The 25,342-nt window shown below is 38.4% G+C and overlaps 1 protein-coding gene across 19 annotated transcripts in view; it reads left to right on the top strand.

Moving 5' to 3' along the window:
* Window positions 1-25,342, top strand: part of DYM (dymeclin) — a 359,439-nt gene that overhangs the window by 163,395 nt on the left and 170,702 nt on the right. For all 19 annotated transcript variants that reach the window (XM_023647788.2, XM_070221038.1, XM_070221046.1 and 16 more), the window contains 2 exons: window positions 1,835-1,948; window positions 2,931-3,025. In XM_023647788.2, coding sequence (XP_023503556.1) covers window positions 1,835-1,948; window positions 2,931-3,025 — 209 coding nt within the window. The remainder of the gene's footprint in view (window positions 1-1,834; window positions 1,949-2,930; window positions 3,026-25,342) is intronic.

The raw sequence follows: 25,342 nt of genomic DNA, 5'->3' as shown, positions 1-25,342 counted from the left end.
TTTATTGCTACCATGTGAGAAAACTTCTCAATTTAGACTGTCAGATCACAAATTTAGTTTTCCATAGTGCATATCCTGTTAATTCCTCTCTTTTAAGTTTCAGCTATCATATTTTGAATCTTCAACAGCTTTTCGTTGTTCTCTGATTCTCCTTTATCATGTTAGCCTGTTCTTATTTTATGGATACTGTATTCTGTCAGATCTCACCAAAGATACTAACTAGAATTAAAAAAAAATTTTTTCCAGCTTCTTCAATTATCTCTGTTTAATTGGGGGGTCTATTTGCTCTGCTTGTTCAGTTTCACACTTAGTTTCACATTGTTTATTTATTTGGTAAAATTCTTATTATGAGCACATCAAATGTAAACATAATTGGGGAAAATAGTGTAATGAACTCCCATGGACTCATCACCAACATCCTTCTGTTCTTATTTCCTCTACTACACCATCCTTGATGCCTTTTATATTTTGGCTGAACTAAAAAATCCTATAAATCTCATATATAGAATTTTACTTGAAATATTTCAGTTTGTCACTTTAACAAGTATGGACTTTAAAAAAATATGTAGCCGTAATACCATTATCACGTCAAAAAAAAATCAATAATTTTTTAATGCCTCCTAATACTCAATTCATTTTCTCCAATTATCTTTAAAATGTCTTTTTTGAGTTGGTTGGCTTAGTTCTTAAGACCTTTTTAAAATCTATAAGTCTCTCCCTTTCCCACCTTACTACATTATTTATTTGTTGTAAAAACTGGGTCATTTGTTTAGTAGAATTTGTTATATTTGGCTTTGACTGATTATAGTGTTGTGCTATTTAACATGTTTTTCTATCCTCTGTATTTCATATATGCTGGTAATTAAAACAGAGGCTTGATTAGATTCAGCATGTCTAGATTGTTGAATTTCTCCACTCTTTTGGTGGCTTTTTGGTTCATTCGTAGTTACAAAGGAAAGTCTAGATTCGTTTGTTTTGAGAGGTGGTAGGAGCCCCCTCAGCAGTTCTCGTGGTGGAGGGCAGGTGTGCTCTGCATCTGCAGATGGGCCATCTTCCAAGTGGAGAGGGCAGGAACCAGCCACAAGTCTTTTCCTTTTTCGTGTACAGGTGGAGAAGAATGTGGCACACTGACTCCATGAATCCAGGAGAAAGGAAGTGGGAAGGACTTTCATGGAAGAGAACAATAGGAGAGTTCTAGTGCTTAGCTGAGCCAGTTGGGTTTTTTTGCGTTTTACCTCCTTGTTGTGGCAGCCCAGAATTGGCTTCTGCCCTGCCTAGTTTTTGTCTCTCTCTCTGATGCCCATGTTACAAATCTACTGTGGAACTGCACCAACTCACTTCTTTCTTACTAAGTCCTGGAGGTGAGCGCCAGAGCAGAACAAGGCTGTGTTTCTTCTCGAAGATCTTGGCTTGTTTGCGTCGTTGGCTTTTCCTGAACACAAGCGTGGGGTTTTCTGTGGTTGCTGGGACAGCTTTACTTTTCAGGGGGCTCCTTGGTTTGCTTATTTTCGCTTTCACACTTCTGAGCTGTGATTGGTTTTTCTGTCAGTCTTGCCTTAGGTGCCACACCTCTTTCAAATTTATCTCCTTTTTGTCTACTGATGATACCTTCCTCTGTTTTCCAGGCCTGTTTTTTTTCTGTTATATTTAAGAAGGAGAAGTAAACACATGAGCACAGTTTTGCTATCTTGAACTGAAAGTCTGATGATTCGCTCTTATATACTGTTTAACTCGCTGCAGAGCACTTCCATGGCTTCTCAGAAATTGTGGACGTGGGTACTTCTTTTCTTCCTAAAGCAATCATATTTACTCAAGCCTCTCTTCCCCATTACAGATATTAAAAAATATTACTTGGTATTCAGAACGAGTTTTAACTGAAATTTCTCTGGGGAGTCTCCTGATATTGGTCGTAATAAGAACCATTCAGTACAACATGACAAGGACAAGAGTAAGTATTCCAGAGTTATTTTGCTATCTTTATGAACACAGTGCAATTAAGACTATAGTGTAGAGCAGTCTCAATATTTACAGTGCTAACATTCTCATGAAATATGGTGGGAAGATACAGATCAGCGTATGGTCGCTGTATTACATGATCCTAAGGTAATGTGTACAGTGTCTGTTTCTTAACATTTAATAGGTTGTGTGATCAGAGATGTTTTACATGAAATAGAAAACATGCAGCGGGTCACATTTAGGTAAAAGATGTTGTGTATCTTTGCTGGGCCAATGAAATTGATTTGCCTTTTAAAAGCAGCAACAACAAACTGGAAGAAGATACAAGCGCCAGAAAATGTGACCTGAGATGGGAAAGAAATGTAGAAGAAAGAGAATCCTTTAAAGAGTGAGAGGGAAATTTTGGCCAGATTGTTGTATTTGCAGTACCCGGGAGCAAATTTCAGTTCCAGTTGATAGAGAAGCAATATACAGAACTCATAGCTCAGAGAAATGGTCAGGTTACTGCACTGTTTTCAGTTATTTCCCTCAGTGGGGCTAACATAGATACATGTCCACAGTCTTTTATCTGAAACTCCAGGAGCCAGACATGTTTTAGAATGGAGAACTTTTTGATTTTAGAAAGATAATTATAGTGCATATGCTACACTCTGTGTAACGATTAGGTTCTGGAGCAGCACACTATAATTAAACATTAATATTTCTGCTACGAAATATTTCAGAGTTCACCAGGGTGGGCATAATGAAGACCATAAATAGCAGCGTAATCTTTTGTGCCAGGTGTTGCTTCCAAATGAGTGATGAAAAAACTTTGAATTTTCAGAGCTTTATGGATTTTGGAATTAGAGAAAAGGGATCGTGGACATGAACTTTTTAAAATCAGGGAGTATTGAGTTTAAATTTGCTTCTAGTTAACCTTGTTTAAAATGCAGAAAAGACTGGATGTATGTTTTAAACCTGCTGTTTTCTGACAGGACAAGTACCTTCACACAAATTGTCTGGCAGCCTTAGCAAATATGTCGGCACAGTTTCGTTCTCTCCATCAGTATGCTGCCCAGAGGATCATCAGGTAAATATGAACTTTAAAAGAAATACTAATTTTTGCCTTCTGGCAACCCTGTTGAAAAAGATACTATGCTGGTCCCTTTTTAAATGTTATCTGTGAGGAATATCAAATTTTTTCTCCTTAATTTTTATCACCTTCTTGTTTGGTTGAAAATACCTTGTTCTGCTTTGTTTTCTAACCCAATTTTTTGATCAAGTTAATTGTCTTTACTTTCGACCTTTTCATAAAATCTGGTTTTAAGCTTTGTGTGTTAGCTTTTTATAGAGGAGCAGGTGTATTTCTTAGTAATTCAAACTAAATCTTAATTAGCATATTTGCTGGGCATTTTATAGAGCATCACACTACTGTTTAAGGAGTTATCTGTGTTTGTTTTAAAGAATTCTTTTCATAGCAGCTTACCATTATGTTAGTTTCCTATTTCTGCCATAACAAATTGCCACAAAATAGTGGCTTAAAACAATACAAATTTATTAATATGATTCTGTAGGTTAGAAGTTTGCCATGGGTCTTACTAGGCTAAAGTCAAGATGTTGGTGCCAGCCTGGTGGTGTAGTGGTTAAGTTCGCATGCTCCACTTTAGCGGCCTGGGGTTCACAGGTTCATATCCAGGGCATGGACCTAGCACTGTTCATCAAGCCATGCTGTGGTGGCATCCCACATGAAATAGAGGAAGATTGTGACAGATGTTAGCTCAGTGACAATCTTCCTCAAGCAAAAAGAGGAAGATTGGATGTTAGCTCAGGGCCAATCTTCCTCACCAAAAAAAATAAATAAAATAAAAATAAAGTCAAGATGTCAGTAGGGCTGCATTCCTTTCTGGAGGCTCTATAGGAGAATCTGTTTCCTTGCCTTTTCCAGCTGCTAGAAGCTGCCCGCATTCCCTGGCTTGTGGCCCCTTCCTCCATGTTCAAAGCCAGCAACAATAGGTTGTTGAGTCCTCACATCTCATCACTTTGACCTCCTCTTCTACTTTGAGGATCCCTGTGATTGCCTTGGCCCTACCAGAATAATCTACTCATCTCGGGGTCCTTAGCTGGATCACAATTGCAGAGTCCCTTTTGTTCTGTGAGGCAGCATATTCACAGGTTCAGGGGATTAGCATGTGGACATTTTGGGGGAGCATTATTCTGCCTGCCACAGTGTCACCATAACCCCACCATAACCCTTCCTCCCCTTTGCCAAAGACATGATCTTTAATAATAGGAAAGCTAGTTAACAAATGATAAATGAATGTCATTTTCAGGGATTTTTAACATATGTGGGTACTTCCTGGTCTTCAGTCAGGACACTCAATATTGTCCTAGCAACTCTCAAGTGGAACATTTGTTATGTAGTGAGAAGTCAGATCGTTTCCTTTAGTTCTTGCTTTGGGGGAAATGGAGTGCTGATGATTAGTTTTGTGTTCCAGTCATTGGTGGTTATCACAACTCCGTATCACTTTTAAACTCTCATCTCACTTTCTATCCATTGGTTAGAGACATCGGGCTCTTATTGACGTGGGCTCATTTTTAACAGTCACTCAGAACTAACTTATATTCTCCATCTGTTTGTTTATCCACAGAATTTAGCAGAGGATATGTTCCACTGACTCACTGTTTAATTTAGGTCTGGTCTTAATACATTGTATTGGATTATTTTTTTGGTTTGTACCTGAGAGGTTGTCCATTTGACTGACTTTGGACTAACACTAACTTCGTGATTTAAAGTAAACATAGGTCACCTCATACCTCAGATTCTTCCAGGTGTTCTGAATAGCCTTCAGTTTATAAAAATTAACCTTTATCACCATGCTTTATTTCAACATGACAGATCTAATGGTATCTGTGCTGCTTTGTGGTCTATTTTGCTTTTTATATATGTGGAATTTTATGATGGTTTTATGAAGATTTCATTACAAGGTTAATTTTCCTCAACTGATATATGAACATTTGGCCTGTTTAATATGAAAATGCCAAATGAACTGGTTCATAATTTAAGTTCTGATAAAATGTGTGAGACACAATTAAGTAAAACTTTTCTAGGTGTAAGAGTTGGAAAAAAGCGAATAAAGCACTGTGCCCAATTTTCTATCTGTGATGACTAAAGATAGAAAATGAGTTGTATTTCGAGAAATGAGAAACATAATTTAGATTTGTGAGTTGGGAATATTTAGATCAAGTTTATCATCAATAAGGACTAGTGCTTTACTTCATTTTAATGAAATTTTATTGAACATTGTATTAGTGAGGAATGGTATTGGTGCAGGGAATTCTCAAATTAGTTATAAAAATTCCTGCCCTCAAGTAGCTTGTACTTAAGAAGCCAAGGTAAGACAAGGACCAACATATCTTATATACAGCAGAATGTGGTAAATATTAGAAAGAAAAATTCCTATGGTGACGGTGAGTGGTCGGGTCAGAGAATGATGAGGTCACATCTCATTGAGAACTTAGGCAAGGTGAGTAGAAAGAGATGGCTCTCGAGACTGGCCTATCAAGGGAGAGCATCAACCACTGCAAACCAAAACAAAGCAAGAAGGGGTGGGATGAGAGAGCATGGTTTATGCTTAGGAAATGACCCATTCACTTGGCATATTGTGAACCTGCATAGGGATTGTGGGAGAGAAGCCTGAAAGAGCCAGCTGGGGGCTTCTTGTGGAGGGGCTTATGTATTACATCCACATTTTAGGGAAATGGAGGGAATAGAGAGAAAAGAAAGTCTGATCTTCAGTAACAACAAAAAAGAAAATGTGAATCAATTTTTGTAAGTGGATTTTTAAAGAAATAATTTAATGTAAATTTCTAGTCATCAGTTTCAGCAGATGGTGTCAGTATGCTCTGTTTGTCACACCGAGGGACGTGCAGTTCTAACAAGTTCCCATGTGGTGCCAGTGCTTCTGGTCCAAGAGCCACAGCTGAGCAGCCAGTGTGGACCGAGCATCCGCATCATACGGGAGGGAGCTTGTTAGAAATGCAGTGTCGGCCCAGCTTCAGACCTGCTTTTGTTTTAACATGATCCCCAAATGATTTGTACCCACGTTCAGGTTTAGAAGGCACTTTGAGTTTGGGCCTGAGAATCAAGGTTTATTCCCTTAGGAAATACTTGTCTCAAATGGGAAATGGGGGCCAGCTTTTTTGTGTTTTGAGCAAACTCATTTTCTACTAAATGTGTTTAGGGTATAAAATTGTAAAGTATGATAAGGAATGCATAAGAAAAACTATTTAGATACACAGAAGATTATTATGGCAGTACAACAACTGAAGATTCACCAGATGCTCTGGTAACTCCTTCAAGTGAGAAGTAAGCAGTTTTCATATACAAGTTTTCTAAATTCTCTTTCAGGAAGAGACTACAAAATTTTGTATTTGACAGTTGCAAAATTTAGAAGAGCTAATATTTCATGTGATCTTCAACAAAATGCAAAACAAAGTAATGTTTCATTTCTGTGAAAGTAGGATGTGATACAGCTTTTAAAAACCTTAGCTGCACATAAATGTAAAGAATGATTTCATATGGTATCTAAGCTGTTGTTTCATATTTAATGACTATGTCTTCCACAAACTGGGTATTCTAGAACATCACAAACATAGATGATTTGGGTTTTGCTCAACTCTGAAGTCTTTTGAATATGTGATGAGCATGGATATTTGATATCATTATTTGGGGTTAAAAGGTTATTAATTCAATTAAAAACATTTATAAAGAATAGATTATATACAAGTGGTTGTTGTGGATTACAAAGATGTCATTACTTCCTTCCTTCCCTTAAGACTTTCCCTATTGCCTCCTCTTGCATCCCCACCAGTGGCTACTTCCTCTGGCTCCTCCTTCACCTTTGGCTTAACAGATACTTTTCTCCAGTATTTCATCTTTGATTGTTTTCTTCTTCTCTTTGCTCATTTTCCCTGCAAGTTCACATATATACCTGTGACTTCACCTGCTATGCCTTTTCTATTGAAAACCATCCAAATCTACATTTACAATCCCAGTCTTTCTCTTTTTTCTTGAGGCAGGCAGTACAGTGTAGTGGTTAAGAGCACAGACTCTGAGTTTGGGATTCCAGTTCCAAAACTCACTGGCTGTGGAATCTGAGAGCAGTTACTTCACTTCTCTGTGCTGCAGTTTCCCCATCTGTTAAATGGGGTGACAGTAGTTGCTGTCTCATTGAATATGGCAGGGATTAAGTGAGTTAATATTTGTAAATGGCCTGGCACATAATATGTACTATATAAGTGCTGGCTAGCTGAACCCTAACTCTACCAACCTCACTACCTGGATATCCCCCACTTAGCTTAAACTTTTATTGTGTTTAAAGCTGAATTCATTTTTAAACTTGCTCTTCCTTTTAAATTCCCTATCCTCGGTAATGGCCCCCACCACAGCAACCTAAATTGCCAAGCCAGAAACCTACAGGGGAATTCTTTACCATTTCTCCCTTCCCCTCAAATACTGTAGCTCCTTGGGCCCTGGAGTTCTGTCTGACTCTCCCATTGTAACTTGCGTTCATATTCTCTTTTCTGTCTCCACTACTACTGCCTTGGTTCCCATGGTCATCATCTTTACCTAAACTGTGTCTTTCGTCAGCCTGGTCCTTTTGTCACCCTCTTGCCTCCAGAGTCAACCTCCACACTGCTGCATTCATTTGAAAAGTCACTCTGATCATATTGCTCCCTATGCTTAGAAGCATTAAATGGCTTCCATTGCTAGCAGGTTAAAATTCAACCTCCTTAGAGCAGTGGCTCTCAACCATGGGTAATTTTGCCCCAGAGGACATTTGGCAATATCTGGAGTCAGGTTTTTTGGTTTTTTTTTTGTTTTTTGATTGCAGCAACTGCGGAGGAGGTTGCTACTGACATCTAGTGGGTAACGGCCAAGGATATTGCTAAATATTCCATAGTACACAGGACAACAAAGGATTATCTGCCCCCAAAAGTCAGTAGTGCTGAGCCTGAGGAACCTTGCCTAAGAGTGACATGATCTGGGCTCTGCCCTTTGCTCTTAATCTTCTTTTATACTTGACATACTCCTGCTGCTCTGTCCTCACTAAATCGTCACAGTGCCTTGTTCTTTCACAGCCACACTCCTGTGTCTGGATAAATGTGGTCTGGAACTAGAAGAAAACTGAGGCAGTTCTTGGTGTCACCTCTTGCTTCTTTCTGAAGGTCCTTTCCCAGTAGCTGTGTGCCCCCGTATTCTATTTTATTTTGAACCTGCTAATGACCAACCTCCCCCTGCCCCCATACACCTCCTAGGCCTTTTTACTTTGGACCCAGCCTCTGCTAGCATAGTTGCTCCATACTTCCCTATTCAGGTTCAAAAGAGGAAGAACCCACCTGGCCCTATTCATCTCTTTGTAGCAGTTTCTGGGTCACTGTCAGTGTCTGGCCCAGGGGCTAGTTACTGGGGCAGGAGCAGCGGGGGAGGTCAAGAAAGGAGAAAGTCACATGTTAGAAAATCTGGCTCTGGTGACTTGGCTTCTCTTAGAGGTAGGTGTGGGGGAGAGAACTTGAGAGTCTTGACCTGGTGACACACTGGCCTGTCCTAAAGTTGCAAATCTTGTTGCTTAATCAGCGTAGTAATTATTGGAGATAAATTATTGTATTTCTGTTGTATTACTGAACAGAGAATAGCTGTCAGTAGGCACATAATAGACTTTTAATAAATACATAGTGAGTGATTGCTAGAAGATGGGCTGGCATCTGGGATTTTGAGCTTAGTTCTGGCACTCATCATTCTGAGACTTTGCGTAAGTTGATTCGTCTCTGGCAGCATTTTACAGATAGCTGCTGCTTCTTGAAGCTAGTAAAGTTGATGACAGTGCAAGACAGTTTTGACAGTTTTCTGGTCTCTCAAACCTCTTGCGAATAAAATAATGTAAACATAGGTTAGATTTTTAATTAAAACTAGTAAGAGTAGTACAGAGGTTTTTATTTTTTTCTTGGTAAAATCTAATCATGTAATTTAAGAATTGAAAACTCTTCAATCCATGATTTATGCTTTCGCCTTTTCTCACCGTTAGCAGCCACCAAGAGTGAACACACACTCTCAGATTTTAACCCAGTTCACTGCTGTGCAGCCTCTCTCTGTCCAGCCCCCGGTGGCGGTTGCTGTCAGCTGCCTCGTTCTGCTCTACACGTGGAGTGAGGCACATTACAGTCACCCAGCGTTTTTCTGAAGACTACAAAAACACAGGTTGTTGTTTAGGTGGTTAGCACATCTATTTTGGACAAGTATAGATCTTTTGGAATGGCACATGGAAGCAAAGAAGGATAGACATGTTAGTCTACCACATCAGGCTTCCTCACTTCTTTACCCAGTGAATTCAGTTTTCATGGGTTGATTTTTTCTAAACCAAATAATACATTGAACTGAAAACATACAAGAGAATATTAAGAAGCAAAATGGCCTGTTTGTTGTTGGGATGAATTTATATTACACACATAAAATATTCAGATATATATAATATAGTAACCTAGCTGGTTATTTCTCTTGGTTATATTTCAAGAATACTATCTTATTTTTAAAATAAGGTCCATTTAATGTTAAATTCATACCTGTCACCTTCAGTGTCTCTCCACTTGTCTCTCTTCTGCTACATTTAAGACTAATAAAAGTCTGGAGACTCATACAATTTAGGATATTGGTGTTATACAGTTATAAGTGGCTATACCAAATTTGTCCAAATTAAAAGCCCATATTTATTCCATTGCACTGTCATAGCAAGACTGGCAGAACATTATTTCTGAGAGCAATTTACCTGCCATGGGACCATGGATCTAAACTCTTGGAGGTTTTCTGAAACAAATGGTTCTCTGCAATCTAAGATAGTCAAGTCCTTGTTGATCGTTCCATATGCTGTTCCCCACCCGTCATTCCAACTTCTTTCCCATATAGCTAAATACCAAAGTCAGGAAGGCCTTTTCCTTCTTCCTTCCTTCCTTCCTTCCTTCCTTCCTCCCTTCCTCCCTTCCTCCCTTCCTCCCTCCCTCCCTCCCTCCCTCCCCCCCTCCCCTCCCCTCCCCTCCTCTCCTCTCCCCAGCCTCCCTTCCTTTCCTCCCCTTCCCTTTCTACTGGCTGGTTGAGAAAGGTATAGATGTGTTCAGGTATTGCAATATATTGGTGTCTGGATATTTTCCTGGAAAATAAACATGGAAAAGAGGACAAGAACTGAATATCCTTTAGCCTAAAATTCCTTAATATTTTTCTTACATCTAGTCCTTGACGTTAGATTTTATTTTTAATTCAGTAAATATTTATTGAACTTTTGGTGTATGCCTACCACTGCTGAAATCGTCTTTGAGATTTTTTACATTTTAATTACAGACTAGTGCCGTTCATTGTATCTAGAAATTAAGTGTTACAGTCATGTTGGTTTTATTTTTTGAAACTCTAATTAGTCATGTTTTTATTTTTTTAAACTAATTCAATTTCAACCTCATATTATTATCTGATGTCATTGTAATTAGGAAATTGTTTCTTTAGGGAAGGAATTATCTGATATTAAGAGTTATAACAAGTTCAGTTTTGCTTCTAAAATCTTGGTAAGTTATTTAACTTCTGTTTTCCATCTCTAAAATGATATATGATACCTACTTCATGTGAGTGTTGTGAGAGTTAATAATGGCTTATAAAGTCTTTTGCAGCTCTTTTTTCTCCATGATAGTATTATGACATATTTTGAAATAATTTTAATCTAAAAATAAATCTGAATAACATCCCTACAGAAAATTTCTTGCTCTCTGTTAATATTCGTAGATTCTGATTCCTTGCCCAAAGGATCATCAAATTGCCTGTGTTTCCCTAAATGAAAACCTCATTGAATGTAGAGAGTTTTCAATAATAATGTGTTTTATTTTAGATTTGTAGGAGGTCTGAGCAATGGCTTTGCCGTGTAAGTACTTCTTTTAAACTGGCTTTGGAGTGTAAGCCCTTCCATTAAACTTGTGTTAATTATTTTTAAAGATAGAATTAACTTGTTCTTGCTCAGTGACTCAGCAGTGAATTGAGTCCCAGTTTCTCCATCGCTTTGGTCTTTGCTGGTCCTTGTTTGATCTTGGCACAGCAGTAGCCAAGAAAGGAAGGAGGAATGTTTTGCCTTAAAAATCTGGCTTCCTGCACTTCTTACAGCCAGGGGTACTTTGAAGGTAGCTATATTTTTTGGGAAAACCTGACATGGTTTGCTTTTTAGTTTAGCCCTTTCTTTAGAAGTTACCTTGAGAGCATTGAGACAGCTCACAGTTGAAAATTTATAATAACTTTCAATAGAAAATTTCTAACTGTTCAGAGATTGCTAGTATTATACAATAAAGTGTCTTGGTAGACTTGATGGGACATGTGAAAACTTCATAATTGGTTTAATTTCAGTTTAGACTGCTGGCACATTCAAAATGTCAACTTTTAAAGAAACATCTTGTATGTTCATCTGAATTTTGATTGCTTATAAGTAAAGACCTTTGTGGATAAAATTTCCACATGGGAAATTAAACATCAAAATAACTTGCATAGAGCTTTATAGAATGTTACAGTCATACTGTAGAGGTAACTGGAAGGTTCATGCTTTGTCCTCTTAGTCATAGGCCCCCAATCCTGTCTACTACTGTGAAGGATCTGAGATTTTTGTCCTACTTTCAAGCTAACAGATTAGCCTGCCACAGTTGTGTGGGATCCTGGTAGAGATTCGAGATTCCTGGGTCAGAGACAAAGGACAGTTTATTACTCACAGCAGTAGTGGGAGCCAGAGTATCATCATTTTCTTGTGTCATCCCCCTAGCCCACACGACAGTGTGACAAGGGTCAGCTTACGTCTCCACATGGAATGGGTTGCATTACAGGAGATGAACCCTGAGCTTAGGAAACCCCGATCTTTTATAATAGGCTTCAAGCAAACCTAGCCAACCTCTGCTTTGGATGGAGATAACTTTAAATATGTCTGTTAGCAAACAAACTACTCTCTGCTCTAAAGGGAGTCAGTATCTCCACCTTCCATGTCTGTTCCCTCCGTAAAACCCATAAGAAGGTTGTCCAGAGCACAAGGCAGTTAATGCCTCTGCTTGCAAGATGTGCCAAAACACGAGAGACCTATGGGCAATGTCTCCCAACAGTCTTTACCTAGTTATGTGTTTCTGTTGCCAGTTGAAAAAGCTTGTCACCAAGTCATTAAGGTAGCTAGTTGGTACTCTGTAGGTTTTGTATATCACTTGCTAATGCATTGGATTTATGTATTTTAGAAGAAGTAAAAGATTGTATGACCTTAGGAATCTCTGCTTTGTCCATGTGTCATAATGAATCTCCTGCTCAGGTGTCAGTGCTATTAATGCAACCCTTAAAGCCTTGTTTCTGAGTGACTTAGGCATAACCAGAATGTATTTGTTTTAAATACAAATCGTAACATTTTAGATTTGGAAGAGCCTTTACATGACATCTAAGCCAGGCATGTGCATTTTACTGTGGACATATTGAAACCTGGATTTATTATGTGACCAGTCCAAGGGAACACTATTGCAGAAGCAGACATAGAAATCAGGTCTCCCAACTCCTTGCCTAGTGTTCTTCCAGAACAAAAAGAGAGGAAAATGGCACGGGTTCATGCACGAATATTCTCTCTCTCTCTCTCTTTAAACATGATTGTGATACTTGATATGTTGTAAACCACTAAGGCCAGATAAGAGACATACAGGACTTAGTAAAGCATTTGCCTTCCTGATGAATTGCACATGCTTCATGGATTTTGTAAAAAGCACCTTTTCCAAGACTAAGCAACAAGGGTTGTGTTAACAGGAGAAATGAGAGTAAACAGAAGGGTAACGAGATTTAAAGTGACTCATGTGTTCAGAGTAAATACGTGCAGAATCAGATGTACCAGATGGGGACAGACAAGGGAAGAGAGAATGCTTCCTTAGGAGAGACAAAAGGAGAGTTTGGAAAAAGGAATTGCTACAAAGGTAGGTAAATACTCCCTATCACAAATATTAGTGTGTGTTCTGAGCGTTTAACATTTGTTCATTTATTTAATATGCCTCCATTTCCTCATTAACAGAATGGGAATATCTTCCTATGGCTGCTTTGAGGAGTAAATAGGTTATTATTTGTAAAGTACTTAGAATAGTCTTTTGACTAGCAATCACCTGGTAATTATCAGAGGGAAAAAAAAAATCTTCCTTGTTAGAGGACCGACGGCACCATGTCTTGTTCGTGTTCATCGTTTGAACAAATGATGAAATTCTGATGCTGTAATTGGATTAAAATAGATAGCTAAAATACACTGGCTGGGGGCAAGCCCCGTGGCCAAGTGATAAAGTTCTTGCGCTCCCGCTTCGGCAGCCCGGGGTTTTGCTGGTTTGGATCCCGGGCACGGACATGGCACTGCTCATCAGGCCATGTGAGGCAGTGTCCCACATGGCACAACCAGAGGAACTCACAACCAGAATATGCAACTATGTACTGGGGGGCTTTGGGAAGAAGGAAAAAAGAAGATTGACAACAGATGTTAGCTCAGGTGCCAATCTAAAAAAAGAAGAAAAAATCTGGCTGTAGGTGAAGAGGAAACAGTATGCATATAGACATATAGACTACCATTTTTTTGTGTTGTACAGCTAGTATCTGCCATACGCTCCATACTGGGTCCTGTAGAATGTTATTTGTGTTATCTGATGATATGGGTATTATTATTTCCATTTTACAGTGAAGAAACTAAATCTCAGAGAAGTAATTTATCTGAAGTTACCTTGCTGGACAGTGACAGTGCTGGGACTTAACCCTTCATCTGTCCTCCATCCACATTCTGTGCTACCTCCCGCTGTTAAGTACTTCTTACAAATGAAGTTTTAAACTAAAAGCATGCAAATAATTTGTGTGCAAGACATTTTAATATTACATCCTGCCTTGGGTGAGTTGTTTTCAACCTTTCTAAGCATGTGATCCCCTTGTGGACATGTTTTTAAAAAACATTGTCTTTTAGTAGTTGCTGACAGAAGATTCGAGGATGAATTGTAGGGTCTCAGACACCTTCTGAGACTTTAGCAGCATTTCTCAGTGGGGTTTCCATGAGAGAGTCAAGCCCCATGGAGAATGAGATGAGTGACGATTTTCTCAGTTCTCCCAAAGATGACACATAGCCAATACCTCTCTAAATGCAGAGGACAGAAGTTAATTGGTGACAAAATTTACACGTTTGTAGGAATCCTGGTTGAAAAAGATCTGGGGGACTTCTGTGTTTAAGGCTCGTAGGTTAAGAAAAACAACTATAGGAACCCGATACAACATTCCTGCTAGTGATTTTCCTTCTAAAATGTGCCCTTTTTTTACCTTCATTAGTCAAACATGAAGATCATATTAAAGCGTGAGAACGTTGTATATTATTTACTTAATAAACTTTCATGAACCCGTTAGCCCTGGAGTTAGAAGTTTACACAACTCTGTCATTATTTACTCTCTGATGTGAACAAAATAATGGTACCTTAGTACCTAAGATAATCAAAGACTTTCACATCATTACAAATTTCCCATTTAGAATCACTCAGTCTTAAATAAATCACTAGGACTGTGAATACCCTCTGAGAAACTAGAATGACTGGTTCTAATAATGTTTTCTTCTCAGAGTATTCTATAACATGATTTTGATTGATTTTTTTTTTTAACAAGGGTAGGTATTTAGGGGTCATTTAATCATTTATCAGCTATTTTCTATGTCTGCCATGTGCCCGACATTGCCAGTCATTGGAGATTCACGTGATAAGCTCATGCCCTGCCTTCAGAGAGCTTCTCCCTGGGCAGAGCTGGTGGGCTGATGATCACAGCACACTGCATGTAGTGTGCTGATGAGAGTCTGACAAGGGTGAAAGCAGACAGCTCTCTTGAGGGTCGCTGAGCCTTCAGCAGTGAGGTATATTTGAGTTCCGTCTTACAGTATGAGCAGTTAGCTTCTTTTAGATTGGTGCTAAGGGAGGCAGCTCTTTTCTCCGTCTGTCTGGCTCTCAGTCCTTCCCTAGGCTTCCTTTAGAAACCTTAGGTAAGATTTCACTTGTATAAATACAGTTCCCTTTCACCTACTTACAGAAAAACTCAAAAAACATACTTCATCTGAGTTGACTCTTATACACAGGTGATAAAAATAAATATTTGTGAGAGTGTAAACTACTGCAAAAGCCATGTGCCAAGCTGACCTTAGTCTGATTTTAAATTGTTACTCAGAAAACTTTTCACTTTGTGCTATAGTTGTCAGATGATTGGAATGCTCAAATTACTTTAAAATTTAGTTTGACTAAAGACGCAGATTAGATCAGCAGTTCTCAATTGGAGTGGGATGGGAAGGGGTGAAGAAAATGTGTGGTGTGTATTGTGGTGGTGGGAAACAGTTGATAACTACTAGCATAGAAGGTGACTTCTTGAACCTGTGAATTTATACATTATTAGATTAACTAGAGTCAGTGGGTAAAATTTAATATCATTTAGAAGCTTTTCAAATGAGTGATCTTTTTTTTTAAATTTGGAAAACTCAAAACATATTTAAAGAGAATGCTATAATGAACCTTTAGGTTCCCATCATGTAGCTTCAACAAACATATTAATTCATGACCGACCTTACTTCATTTATGTCTCTGCCTTTTCCTCACTACTCTGGATTATTTTGAAGCAATTTCTGGCATCATTTCATCTATCAAAATTGTATTATGTAAACAGATAAGTTTTTTATGAGCATCTATTATGATTTGGTCTCTCTACAAGTGATAGAAAAATAAAATCAGTGTTAACACTATCATCCTCATATGCACATCAGCTGTGTTTTTGGTCCTTAGTCATTCAGAATCCAGTTCACTTCAGGGCTTGCTCTATGTCACACACAGTGCTAGTCATTGTTATATGGACTCTGTCTTACTTAATTGTAACTATAGCTCTATATGAGAAACATAATTTCTATTTTATAAGTGAGGAAACTGAGGCTCAGAGACACTACAGAACTTACTCAGGGTCAGATAGCTCATAGTGTGGTGGAGCTGACATTGGAATCTAGGTGTTACCTTAGCCTAGAAGTGTTCTCTTTATGGTAGACCTGACATTGAAAAATACTGAAAAGAATAAACAGAACAAGTGAAATGTCTCTGTGGAGTTTCTACAGTATTCTTTCTTGGTTCACACTGAGGCAGAGTTTCTCAAAGTGTGGTCCACAGACCGTGGAGGTTCCATGGGGTCTAATCTGTTTTTATAATGAGACATCATATACCGTTCACTGTGTTGACATTTGCATCAGTATTGTAAAAGCAAAGTTGGGGTAAAACTGCTGGTACCTCAGCATAAATCAAAGCAGTGGCAGCAAACTGGACTAGTACTCACTGTATTTTCTACAACCACACGCTGGCAGCGGGAAACAAAAGCCACTTTCACTTAGGAATGTCCTTGATGAAACAGTAAAAGTGATTAGTTGTAATAAATCTTGACCCTTGAATACATGTTTTTTAAATATTTTGTGTGATAAAACTGGCAGTTCACATAAAACATTTTCGGTGCATATTGAACTACAAGAGGAAAAGCATGTGTGCGATTGAGTTGTGAGCTGAACTAGCCACTTTTTTGATGGGAGACCATTTTTATGTGAAAGAAAGAGTGACAATCTGTGGTTAGACTTGGCAGACGTTTTCTTGAAAATGAATAAAGTGAGCCTGTCACTTCAAAGAAAACAACTGCTGGTGTTGGTTGCCAATGAGAAAATTGGAACTTACAAGCAAAAATCAGAATTTTAAAGAACTTGTATTGGCACCATGAGGTTGACAGTTTCCCAATAATTAAAGACTTTTGTGATGAGATCGATCATGATATTGATAAGTGTGGGATATTTTTGGGGGTTATTCTATGATGAAATATGTCAACATTTGGAAGATCTGTATAACTCAGCAAACCAGTATTTTTCAAATGACCAAAGTATGAAGTTACAAAAGTATGCATGGATGAAAAGATACATTGAAAGTATGAAATAGACCAATGGATCTTAATGCAACAGACTCAGAAAGTTTTTTATGGCTTCTGATTCCACATTTTAACTAATCTTGAAGAAAATACCACTTGAGTTTTATTTCAGTATCAAAGAAGAATATCTAGGTTTCTGTAAAGGGCATTAAAATATTCCTCCCTGGGGCCGGCCCAGTGGCGCAGCGGTTAAGTTCACACGTTCCACTTCGGCGGCCACTTCGGCAGCCCGGGGTTTGCTGGTTCAGATCCTGGGTGCGGACATGGCACCACTTGGCACACCATGCTGTGGTAGGCGTCCCACATATAAAGTAGAGGAAGATGGGCACGGATCTTAGCTCAGGGCCAGGCTTCCTCAGCAAAAAGAGGAGGACTGGCAGTAGTTAGCTCAGGGCTAATCTTCCTCAAAAAATAAATAAAATAATTAAAATACTCCTCCCTTTTCCAAGTACATATATTATAAGGTTGCGTTTTCTTCATATGCTTCAACTAAAAAAAGATTGACTTAAGCAGGAATGAGGATCTGTTTTCTGTTGAGCCAGACAGCAAAAAGATTTGCAGAAATAGAAATAATACTACTCTTCAAGCATTTTTTTTGTTTTAGAAAGGAGTTATATTTTGTTAAATGTTATGTTAACGTATGTGTTCACTATTATATCAAAATGAATTAATAAGTATTTTGGATTTTCCTCTGTTTTGTTTCTATTACAGTAAATGTTTACAGGTATAGCTCACATATAAAAGAGTTCTTTGGGGTCCTCAGTAATTTTTTAAGAGTCTAAAGGGGCCCTGAGGTAGGTTTAAGAACTGATGCTCTAATGCCCTTTCAGAGGGTGGAGTAGAGATGTGAATGTTAGCATGTCTGTATTGCAAAGTTCACTGTATATACTTTTAAATATCTAGTATTTCTGAATTAATTATACCCTTACTTCCTTCCATCAATATAATCAATAGTTAGCTATGTTTGTATTATTTATGCTTCCATTTAATAAATATTTATTGAGATCATACTTATCAGGGGTTGGAAGAGAAAGAGCATATACAGAATATATAAATCATGTTTATTTGTTGTAAGAGCACATGGTCTCTATCTTTAGAAGTCATAAGATGGGAAGGTTACTGTACTAAATTGTCATATAAGTTATTGCTCATCTTGCCTGGGTGTAGCTTTAAAATAAATTTGTTCTGGTTGTCTATTACTGTGTAACAAACCACCCCAAAACTTAGTGGCTTAAAACAACAATGTATCATTATATCTCACAGTGCTGCGGATTGATGACTTAGCTGAGTGATGCCCACTTGAGGTCTCTTGTGTGCTTGCAGTCAGACAGCTGCTGGGTTGGAGGTCCAGTATGACCCAGTCCCATGGCTGGCAGTTGATGCCAACTGTCAGCTGGGAGGTCTGTTGAGACGTTACTGAAGTACCTCATTCTTTTCCATGTGACCTGTCCATGAAGCTTGGTCTTCTCACAAGTTCCCAAGAGGGAACATCCCAAGAGTAACAGAAACTGTCAGGTTCCTTATAACCTAGCTCAGCTTCCCAGAAAATCACTTTCATCACATTTTATCAGTCAAAGGCAGGTCAAAGACTAGCCCAGAGTCAAGAAGAGGGGACCATAAGGACATAAACACGGGGAGGTTTGGTTCCTTTGTGGCCGTCTCTGGATACTAGCTGCCACAAGACTGTAATAAATTATTACCCAGTGTAGCTGGGAAAATGAAAGACTATTTTCCTTCTTAAATTCTTGCCTTAAGATAAACATCTAGATTTCTGCTCACAATAGAAAATTAAGCTGAATCCATTCAAATGCTGCCTTCGCATTCTTCTTGCTGTTGTTTAATTTACATTTGACGTAAAAGTTCTCTCCCCTGACTTTTGCCTGTATTCAATTTCTTTTGTTCAGAAGGAAATGCCCACTTTCCAGTAATGGTGTCTTTACTCATAACAAGTGGGCCGAGTTCCTGACCTCTGAATGCTTATGTGGCTGCGCTTGCTGATCACTGAGTGGTTGATAATGGCCAGATCTTGTCTTTGGGCTGAGAAGGTACAGTGGTGTGTAATCCCGTGGCAGTGTGACTGGCCAGATGTTCACTCTGACAGTGGCAGCCCCAGAAGTTCTGTACCAGAGAGGTTGAGGGGCAGCATTAAATTTGTAGAGTGGAGCTCACAGATTGTTTGGAAGTGGCGTTTATACAGCAGTCACACTGTCTCCAATTCGATTGTGTGTTTGCTGTGCTTCAGAGAGATCTGGCGAAGGAAATTGATGGGGGATGCTTCAGCCAAAGATCCCCTTGGTGGTGCTGTTGTGCTATAAACTTCCAAAGAAAACATTTTTTTTGGTGCCAGTTTTTTTAGTAAACATTTTATTGGACACCTAAGATGCCCCAGGCCCTGTGCTAGGCTTAGGGGAACTAATAAGACAGTTATTGTCCTCATGTCTAATCCTTGCTATTCACTTTCCTGGCATTTTCTCAAAAGTGAAAAAATAATACCTAATTGAATTCAAGCCAGTCCTGTTGCTACCCAGAGACTCCCTGAAGGCAGTAACCAAGTTGCCTAAAGATGATATATTCACAAAGCTTAAAATTTTTAAAGCCCCATAAAAGGGTATCACGTAGCCCTTAAATATATTTTAAAATGCTCAGTTGCACTCTAAAAAGAAAAATGCAGTTTAAAACTTCACTGAGATGCCGTTTTTCATCTATTAGATTAGAAAATTCTGTTTGTGAGGTTATGTGGAAAGAGAAACTCAAACTTTGCCAGCGGGAGTTTAAATTGGTACAACTCCTATGAGGAACGATGCGGCAATAGCTATCCAAATTCCAAATACATTACCCTTTGACCCAATAGTCATATCTGCATTTGTGCAAAATGACAATGTACACATTTATTTTGGCAGTATTTTTTAATAATAGTGAAAGGTTAGAAACAACTCAAGTATCCATCAATAGAGACCTATTTCAATAAATATGGTGCACTGATACCATGGACAGTGTGCAGCTACAAAGAAAAGAGTGAAGGCTTTCTGAGATATGTGAAAAAGAAAGACATGGAACAATATATGCAGTATGTGATTGGTGTAAGTAAGGGGGAAAATAATGTGTGTTTACGTTTGTCCGTACGTTCATGCAGAAGCCCTGAAAGGATACACAGGGAACTGACAAAAGTGCTTACGGGGCGAAGGGAAAGCAAGATTTATCACTGTATCTGTTTCTCTTACCAGGTAAGCACCAAAGGGACAGGGATCTTTATATTGTTCACAAATGTATCCCAGGTACCTATAACAATGCCTGGCACGTACATAATAATTGTAGAGTAAATGGTTTTTCAAAAATAATTCAGTTACAAAACAAAAGCAACACAGACTCATTACAGAAAATATAGATAAGCTGAAAGACAACCATATTGCCTGCTTCCAAGCAATCCTTAGACTAATGCCTTGCTGTGTAACACTCCAGATAATTTTCTACTTGTACATATGTGTATGTTTCATACAAACAGGCTATGTCATATATAGAGTTTTGTAAACATTTTCCATTTTATATATATGTGTATGTGTGTGTGTGTGTATATATATATATATATATATCTCCCCTGTGTTGAGAGATATATTTCTATAATATGGTTTCCAAATATCATTGAATTCGAAAAATTACTAATTCCATGTATTTGGACATTTATTTGCACATATGCACGCACATACACATACAACTCTGGAAAGAAAATCCTTGTTGATGCATGAGAGACAATGTATGATAGTGGTTAACAGTGGACACCACACTGAGACCCACCTCTGCCTCTTGCCAAAGCTTTCTCTGTGTACGTTTCCTCCTGTATAATGTGTGGATAATAAATTCCAATTTTGTAGCATTGTTGTGAGGATTAAATCAGTAAATATATGAAAACCATTTGGAGCAATGTTTAGCACATTTAAGTGTTAGCCACCTCTTTCTCTCCAAGTGAGGGCGTTGGGGAAAATGGCAGACATGATTCTGAGTGACTGTTGTTGTTCATTTTTCGTGACACTCAACACCCCACATTAGCCTTTGTTTGTAGCTTGTCATTTTGGTACTGTCCCCTAAAGTGATCCCTGGGGTTACAGGCAAGAGACCCTTATGGGCAGTTTGCCTGATCAAATGCAGCGTGAGGATATCCTGAATGAGCAGCTGCTGGGGAGTCCTTCTCCTCAAGGAGGCGAATCCAGTTCTAGTGCTCTCAAATCTCAGGTGTGTCTTGGGCTTCAGTAAGTAGCAGGGAAGGCTGTTCAGAGTCTTTCTGGGGAGAGCAAGGTTAGAATGCGTGATCACTGCTTCCTTGGTTCACCTTGCAAAATGATAATAACAAAGAGAAGACCTGTTTGGACTCACCTTACTCTACTCGGTGTACATGCTGCGTTCCATGCTGCGTTCTTCTGGCGCCAGGCGCTGCTCGTGCCCAACCCCTACGTCGTTACCCTTTGGGGTAGTCAGTTCACATTTTTTCATTTACTTACATTATTATTTTTATAAAACTTTATTTTCATTTCTTATAGATTATTAGCTCTTAGAATTCATCCCTGCCTGTTTCCCTTCCTGAGTCTCACTATTTATAAGGCAATTTCTTCTTTCTACATATTGGTTTTCTTTAAGTAGGGTATGCTTGATCCAGTTGAAGCAGTTCGGAAATACAAATAACATGACTGAGAATGACTGTGTGTATATTTTTAATTTGTGTATTAATAGATATTTCACAGACCACCCTCATATAAAGGGAGAACTGGAAGTCCTTTCTGAAAGGTTTTACAAAGAAGCTTTTAATTTTTAGATTATCCAAAAGTGACACCTGAAATGTGAATAAAACATTCCAAAACCCCCCAAATTTTTTTAACTAAATTATCAAGTATTTTACATGGATTTTGTTTTCCTTATATGTCTAGAAACCAAATGTTTCGTGTTAAAATGAAGATTGAATTAGCTTAAACAAATTTTGTTTGCAGAAGTTTTTGCTTCTTCATAAAGAAAAAGGATAGTGTGAAGGTTTTATAGTATTATGTTTTTATAGTACAATTATGAAATGGAGTACTTTATAATAATTGAAAGATTTTAGGTATTTTTTTCAAGCCGTAATTATTTTTTTCTTTGATGGTGATATATAGTATGTATTTACTTGAAATTGTGTTTTTCTTCCCTCCCAAGCCATTTGCACCTATTTTGCTGATGTACGTTGACCTTAGTGTATCCCATAAGTGATCACTACCCCTGACTGGTCCAGTCACTGGGAGCAGTGTAATCTATGCCATTGAACTCTCTGTTGCAACGGAAAAGTGAAAATAAACCTTATTAAAGGCTGTCTAATATTATCATGACAGATGTATCTAAAGTGTTCACAGCTTGAAATAGTTGTTCACTTTAGCCTCTGTTATTCTTTAGCTCTTGATAATGATAGTGTGCTGTGTTGAAAGGATTTCATCAAGTGTATCAGTCAAATTTAGGTTCAACTGTGAGTAACTGAAAGACTGACAATCCTAATAGTTTAAAGAAGAAACAGTTTTATTTTTCTCCAGGTAAAAGTCCAAAGCAGGCCTTCAAGGATTGATAAGGAGGCTCTGCTCCAGGAAGTCTGTATTAGTTTCCTTTGGCTGCTGTAACAAATCACCACAACCTTAACTGCCTAAAAAACACAGATGTATTCCCTCACAGTTCTGTAGGTCAGAAATCTGGCTTGGCTGGGCTCGTATTAGGAGGCTCTGGGAGGAATCTGCTTCTAGATTCCAGGTTGTTGGCAGAATCCAGTTCCTTGTGGTTACAGGACTGAGGTCCTGTTTTCTTGCTGGTGCTCAGCTAGGGGCTGCTCTTAGCTCCTAGAAGCCTTTCTCTGGTCCTTGCACGTGGGCCCCTACATCTCAGAGCCTAATAGCACATCAAGTGGTTCACATGCTGGCGGTCTCTCTCATTTATCCTTCTGCCACATCTCTCTGACTCTAGCCAGAGAAAGTTCTCTGCTTTTAAGGGCTCGTGTGATTAGATTGTGCACATCTGGATAATCTCCCTGTTTTAAGATCTGTAGTCTTAATTACATCTGCCAATTCCCTTTTGACTTGTAACATATTCACAGGTGTCAGGGATTAGGGCATGGACATCTTTGGGTAAACTCCTTTCAGTGTACCTCCACCGTCCCTAGGGTCTGATCTTCCCTAAATGGTCTCAGTCAGCGTTTGAGTTGAAGCCACAGGATAGAGGAGGAGACAAAGAATAAAAGGCGACGCAAGGTACTAGGTGAGTCTTAAGGAAGGTTCCCAGAAGCTGCCATGAGATATTTATATCTAGTAGGCCAGAACTCAGTCATCTGATAACATTTAGCAGCAGTGAAAGCTGAGAAATGTTTTTATTCACTGCATCCATCTGCCTTGCTAAAAAATCTGTTGGTATAAAAGGGGAGAACTGAATCACTAGGGGACAACCATTAGTTGCATTTTTCTAATCATTGGAAAACGAGAAACTAGAGGAGATTGTAATAGCACAACCACCATACTGTGGGAATGGGGCAACAATGGCTGGCTGGGCAAGTTAAAGGCCCTTAGGGGCAGATTGAAGAGAAATCTTTAAGTAAGCAGTGTAACTTGACACCTGAGCACAAAGGTTTTGTACCTAGAAGAGCATCTAGTCTTGATTAATTTTTCTATTCTTGTGTACCTGGCACAGTGCTTTTACAGAGCAGGTTTTAGTAAATATTTTTTGAATGAGTCAAAAATGTTACTACTCATACAGCATTTGGAGTGAGACAAGCTATTTTGTAAAGCTACAGTGGATTTTTTTAATCCAGCTGTTTTGTGAAAAGTACATTCTTGAACATTGTATTGAATCCCAACTAGAAACCTCCATAGTATATAACCAATCCATCCATTTTTGCATTATATGGGTCCTTAATTCCTACCACATTTAAGTATCTCATCTACTGGAAAAAAATGTGAAAGTATAGTTTAGGAATAAGAAATTCAGTTTCAATCCAGTAGAATTTCTCTATGGTCAACTGTAATATGAGACAGAGAGTGAAAAGTTGTACAAAGTACTGTAGGAACATGGAAGGGGGAGTAATTCTAACCTAGGATAAAATGGAGGCCTCCATGAATCACATGGCATTTAATGGAGATCTTAAAGGATGAATAGTATTTCAACAGATAAAGGTAAGGGGAGAGGAGAACCACATGTGTAGCTAAAAAGCATCAATGGGCTGGCAAGGAAGAAGAATTTTGGAAAGTATATAGAAATGCCTGTTATTGTAGAAGAATTACTTGTCTTTTATTTTAGATCAGTGAATGTTTACTCGTGAAGTTTTCTGGTCTGCAACCTCTAATCCTTTTCCTATTAGCAGAAGTAAAATCACTGTCAGTTTTAGGAGTCATGTTGATATGGCCCTTTTCAAAACTGGTTACTACTTCAATCTATATTTAGACTTTGACTAAGGTTCTTCTGGTAATTTTTCAGCTCTGCATGTTGTAGTGCAGTAGGAGGCATTTTAATTGCTGTTTATGTCATTATAGCTGGATCTAGACAGCCACAAACACAGAGGAACCAGACACAAAGAGATTCACTCCACCCTGCTCTGTTTGCAAAGTGGGCATGCTGATGCTAATAACTATAAGGGGTGTGGTAGCTATTTCATATATTTCAGCGTCTCTCACATAGAACAGTAGAACTGTGACCTACGTTTCAGCTTAAGCTGGGAAAGGACTAAGATAACTTAGGCTAGTCGACAGTGGCTGCATACCTTTGGAGGCACCATGGAAGAGACTGATGGAACATTAAGTATAGTGAAGTCCCTCTCGAATCCAAGATGCGACAATTCTGATATTTTTGTGTTGTGTTTTGTTCTCCTGTAGATCTCTTGTTTTCCTTGGTGGTGGTGTCATGAGCAGCCAGGGCTCTCAGGCCACCTTACTCCTCCCAGAGCAGCTCTACTCTGCTATAACCTGTTTCACATGTTACATTTTCACATCAGATTTCATTTGAAGGAGTTCCATTGCTTTAAATATACGCATGCATGCCTACCTATATGAATAAATAATTAAGGTGAAAATTAGAAAATGTTTCTTGAAATGATGAAATAAGGAGGTTGATCTTAAGGTTCCTTGAACTTCTCAAAAGGCAGTGTATTATTCTAAGGTGTTACAGCTATCTAAAATATGGCTATCGGACATTACAATACTAGCGTTCTTTTACTATCCTTAGTGAAGTCAGTGTTTTTTTTAAAAAAATAAATAATGGTTCTATTTGGTTATTTAAACTGTATATTTTCTTATATATTTGTAATGTAGAAACATTCTCTTTTGTCTTTTATTTCTGCAAATAGGCTATTGAGTTTCTCTACTTGGTTCTATTTATTCTCTCTTGTTCTCTGCCTTC

Source organism: Equus caballus, chromosome 8 (genome assembly GCF_041296265.1).
Source record: "Equus caballus isolate H_3958 breed thoroughbred chromosome 8, TB-T2T, whole genome shotgun sequence".
Taxonomy (NCBI): domain Eukaryota; kingdom Metazoa; phylum Chordata; class Mammalia; order Perissodactyla; family Equidae; genus Equus; species Equus caballus.
This window is presented reverse-complemented; position numbering and strand designations above follow the sequence as displayed.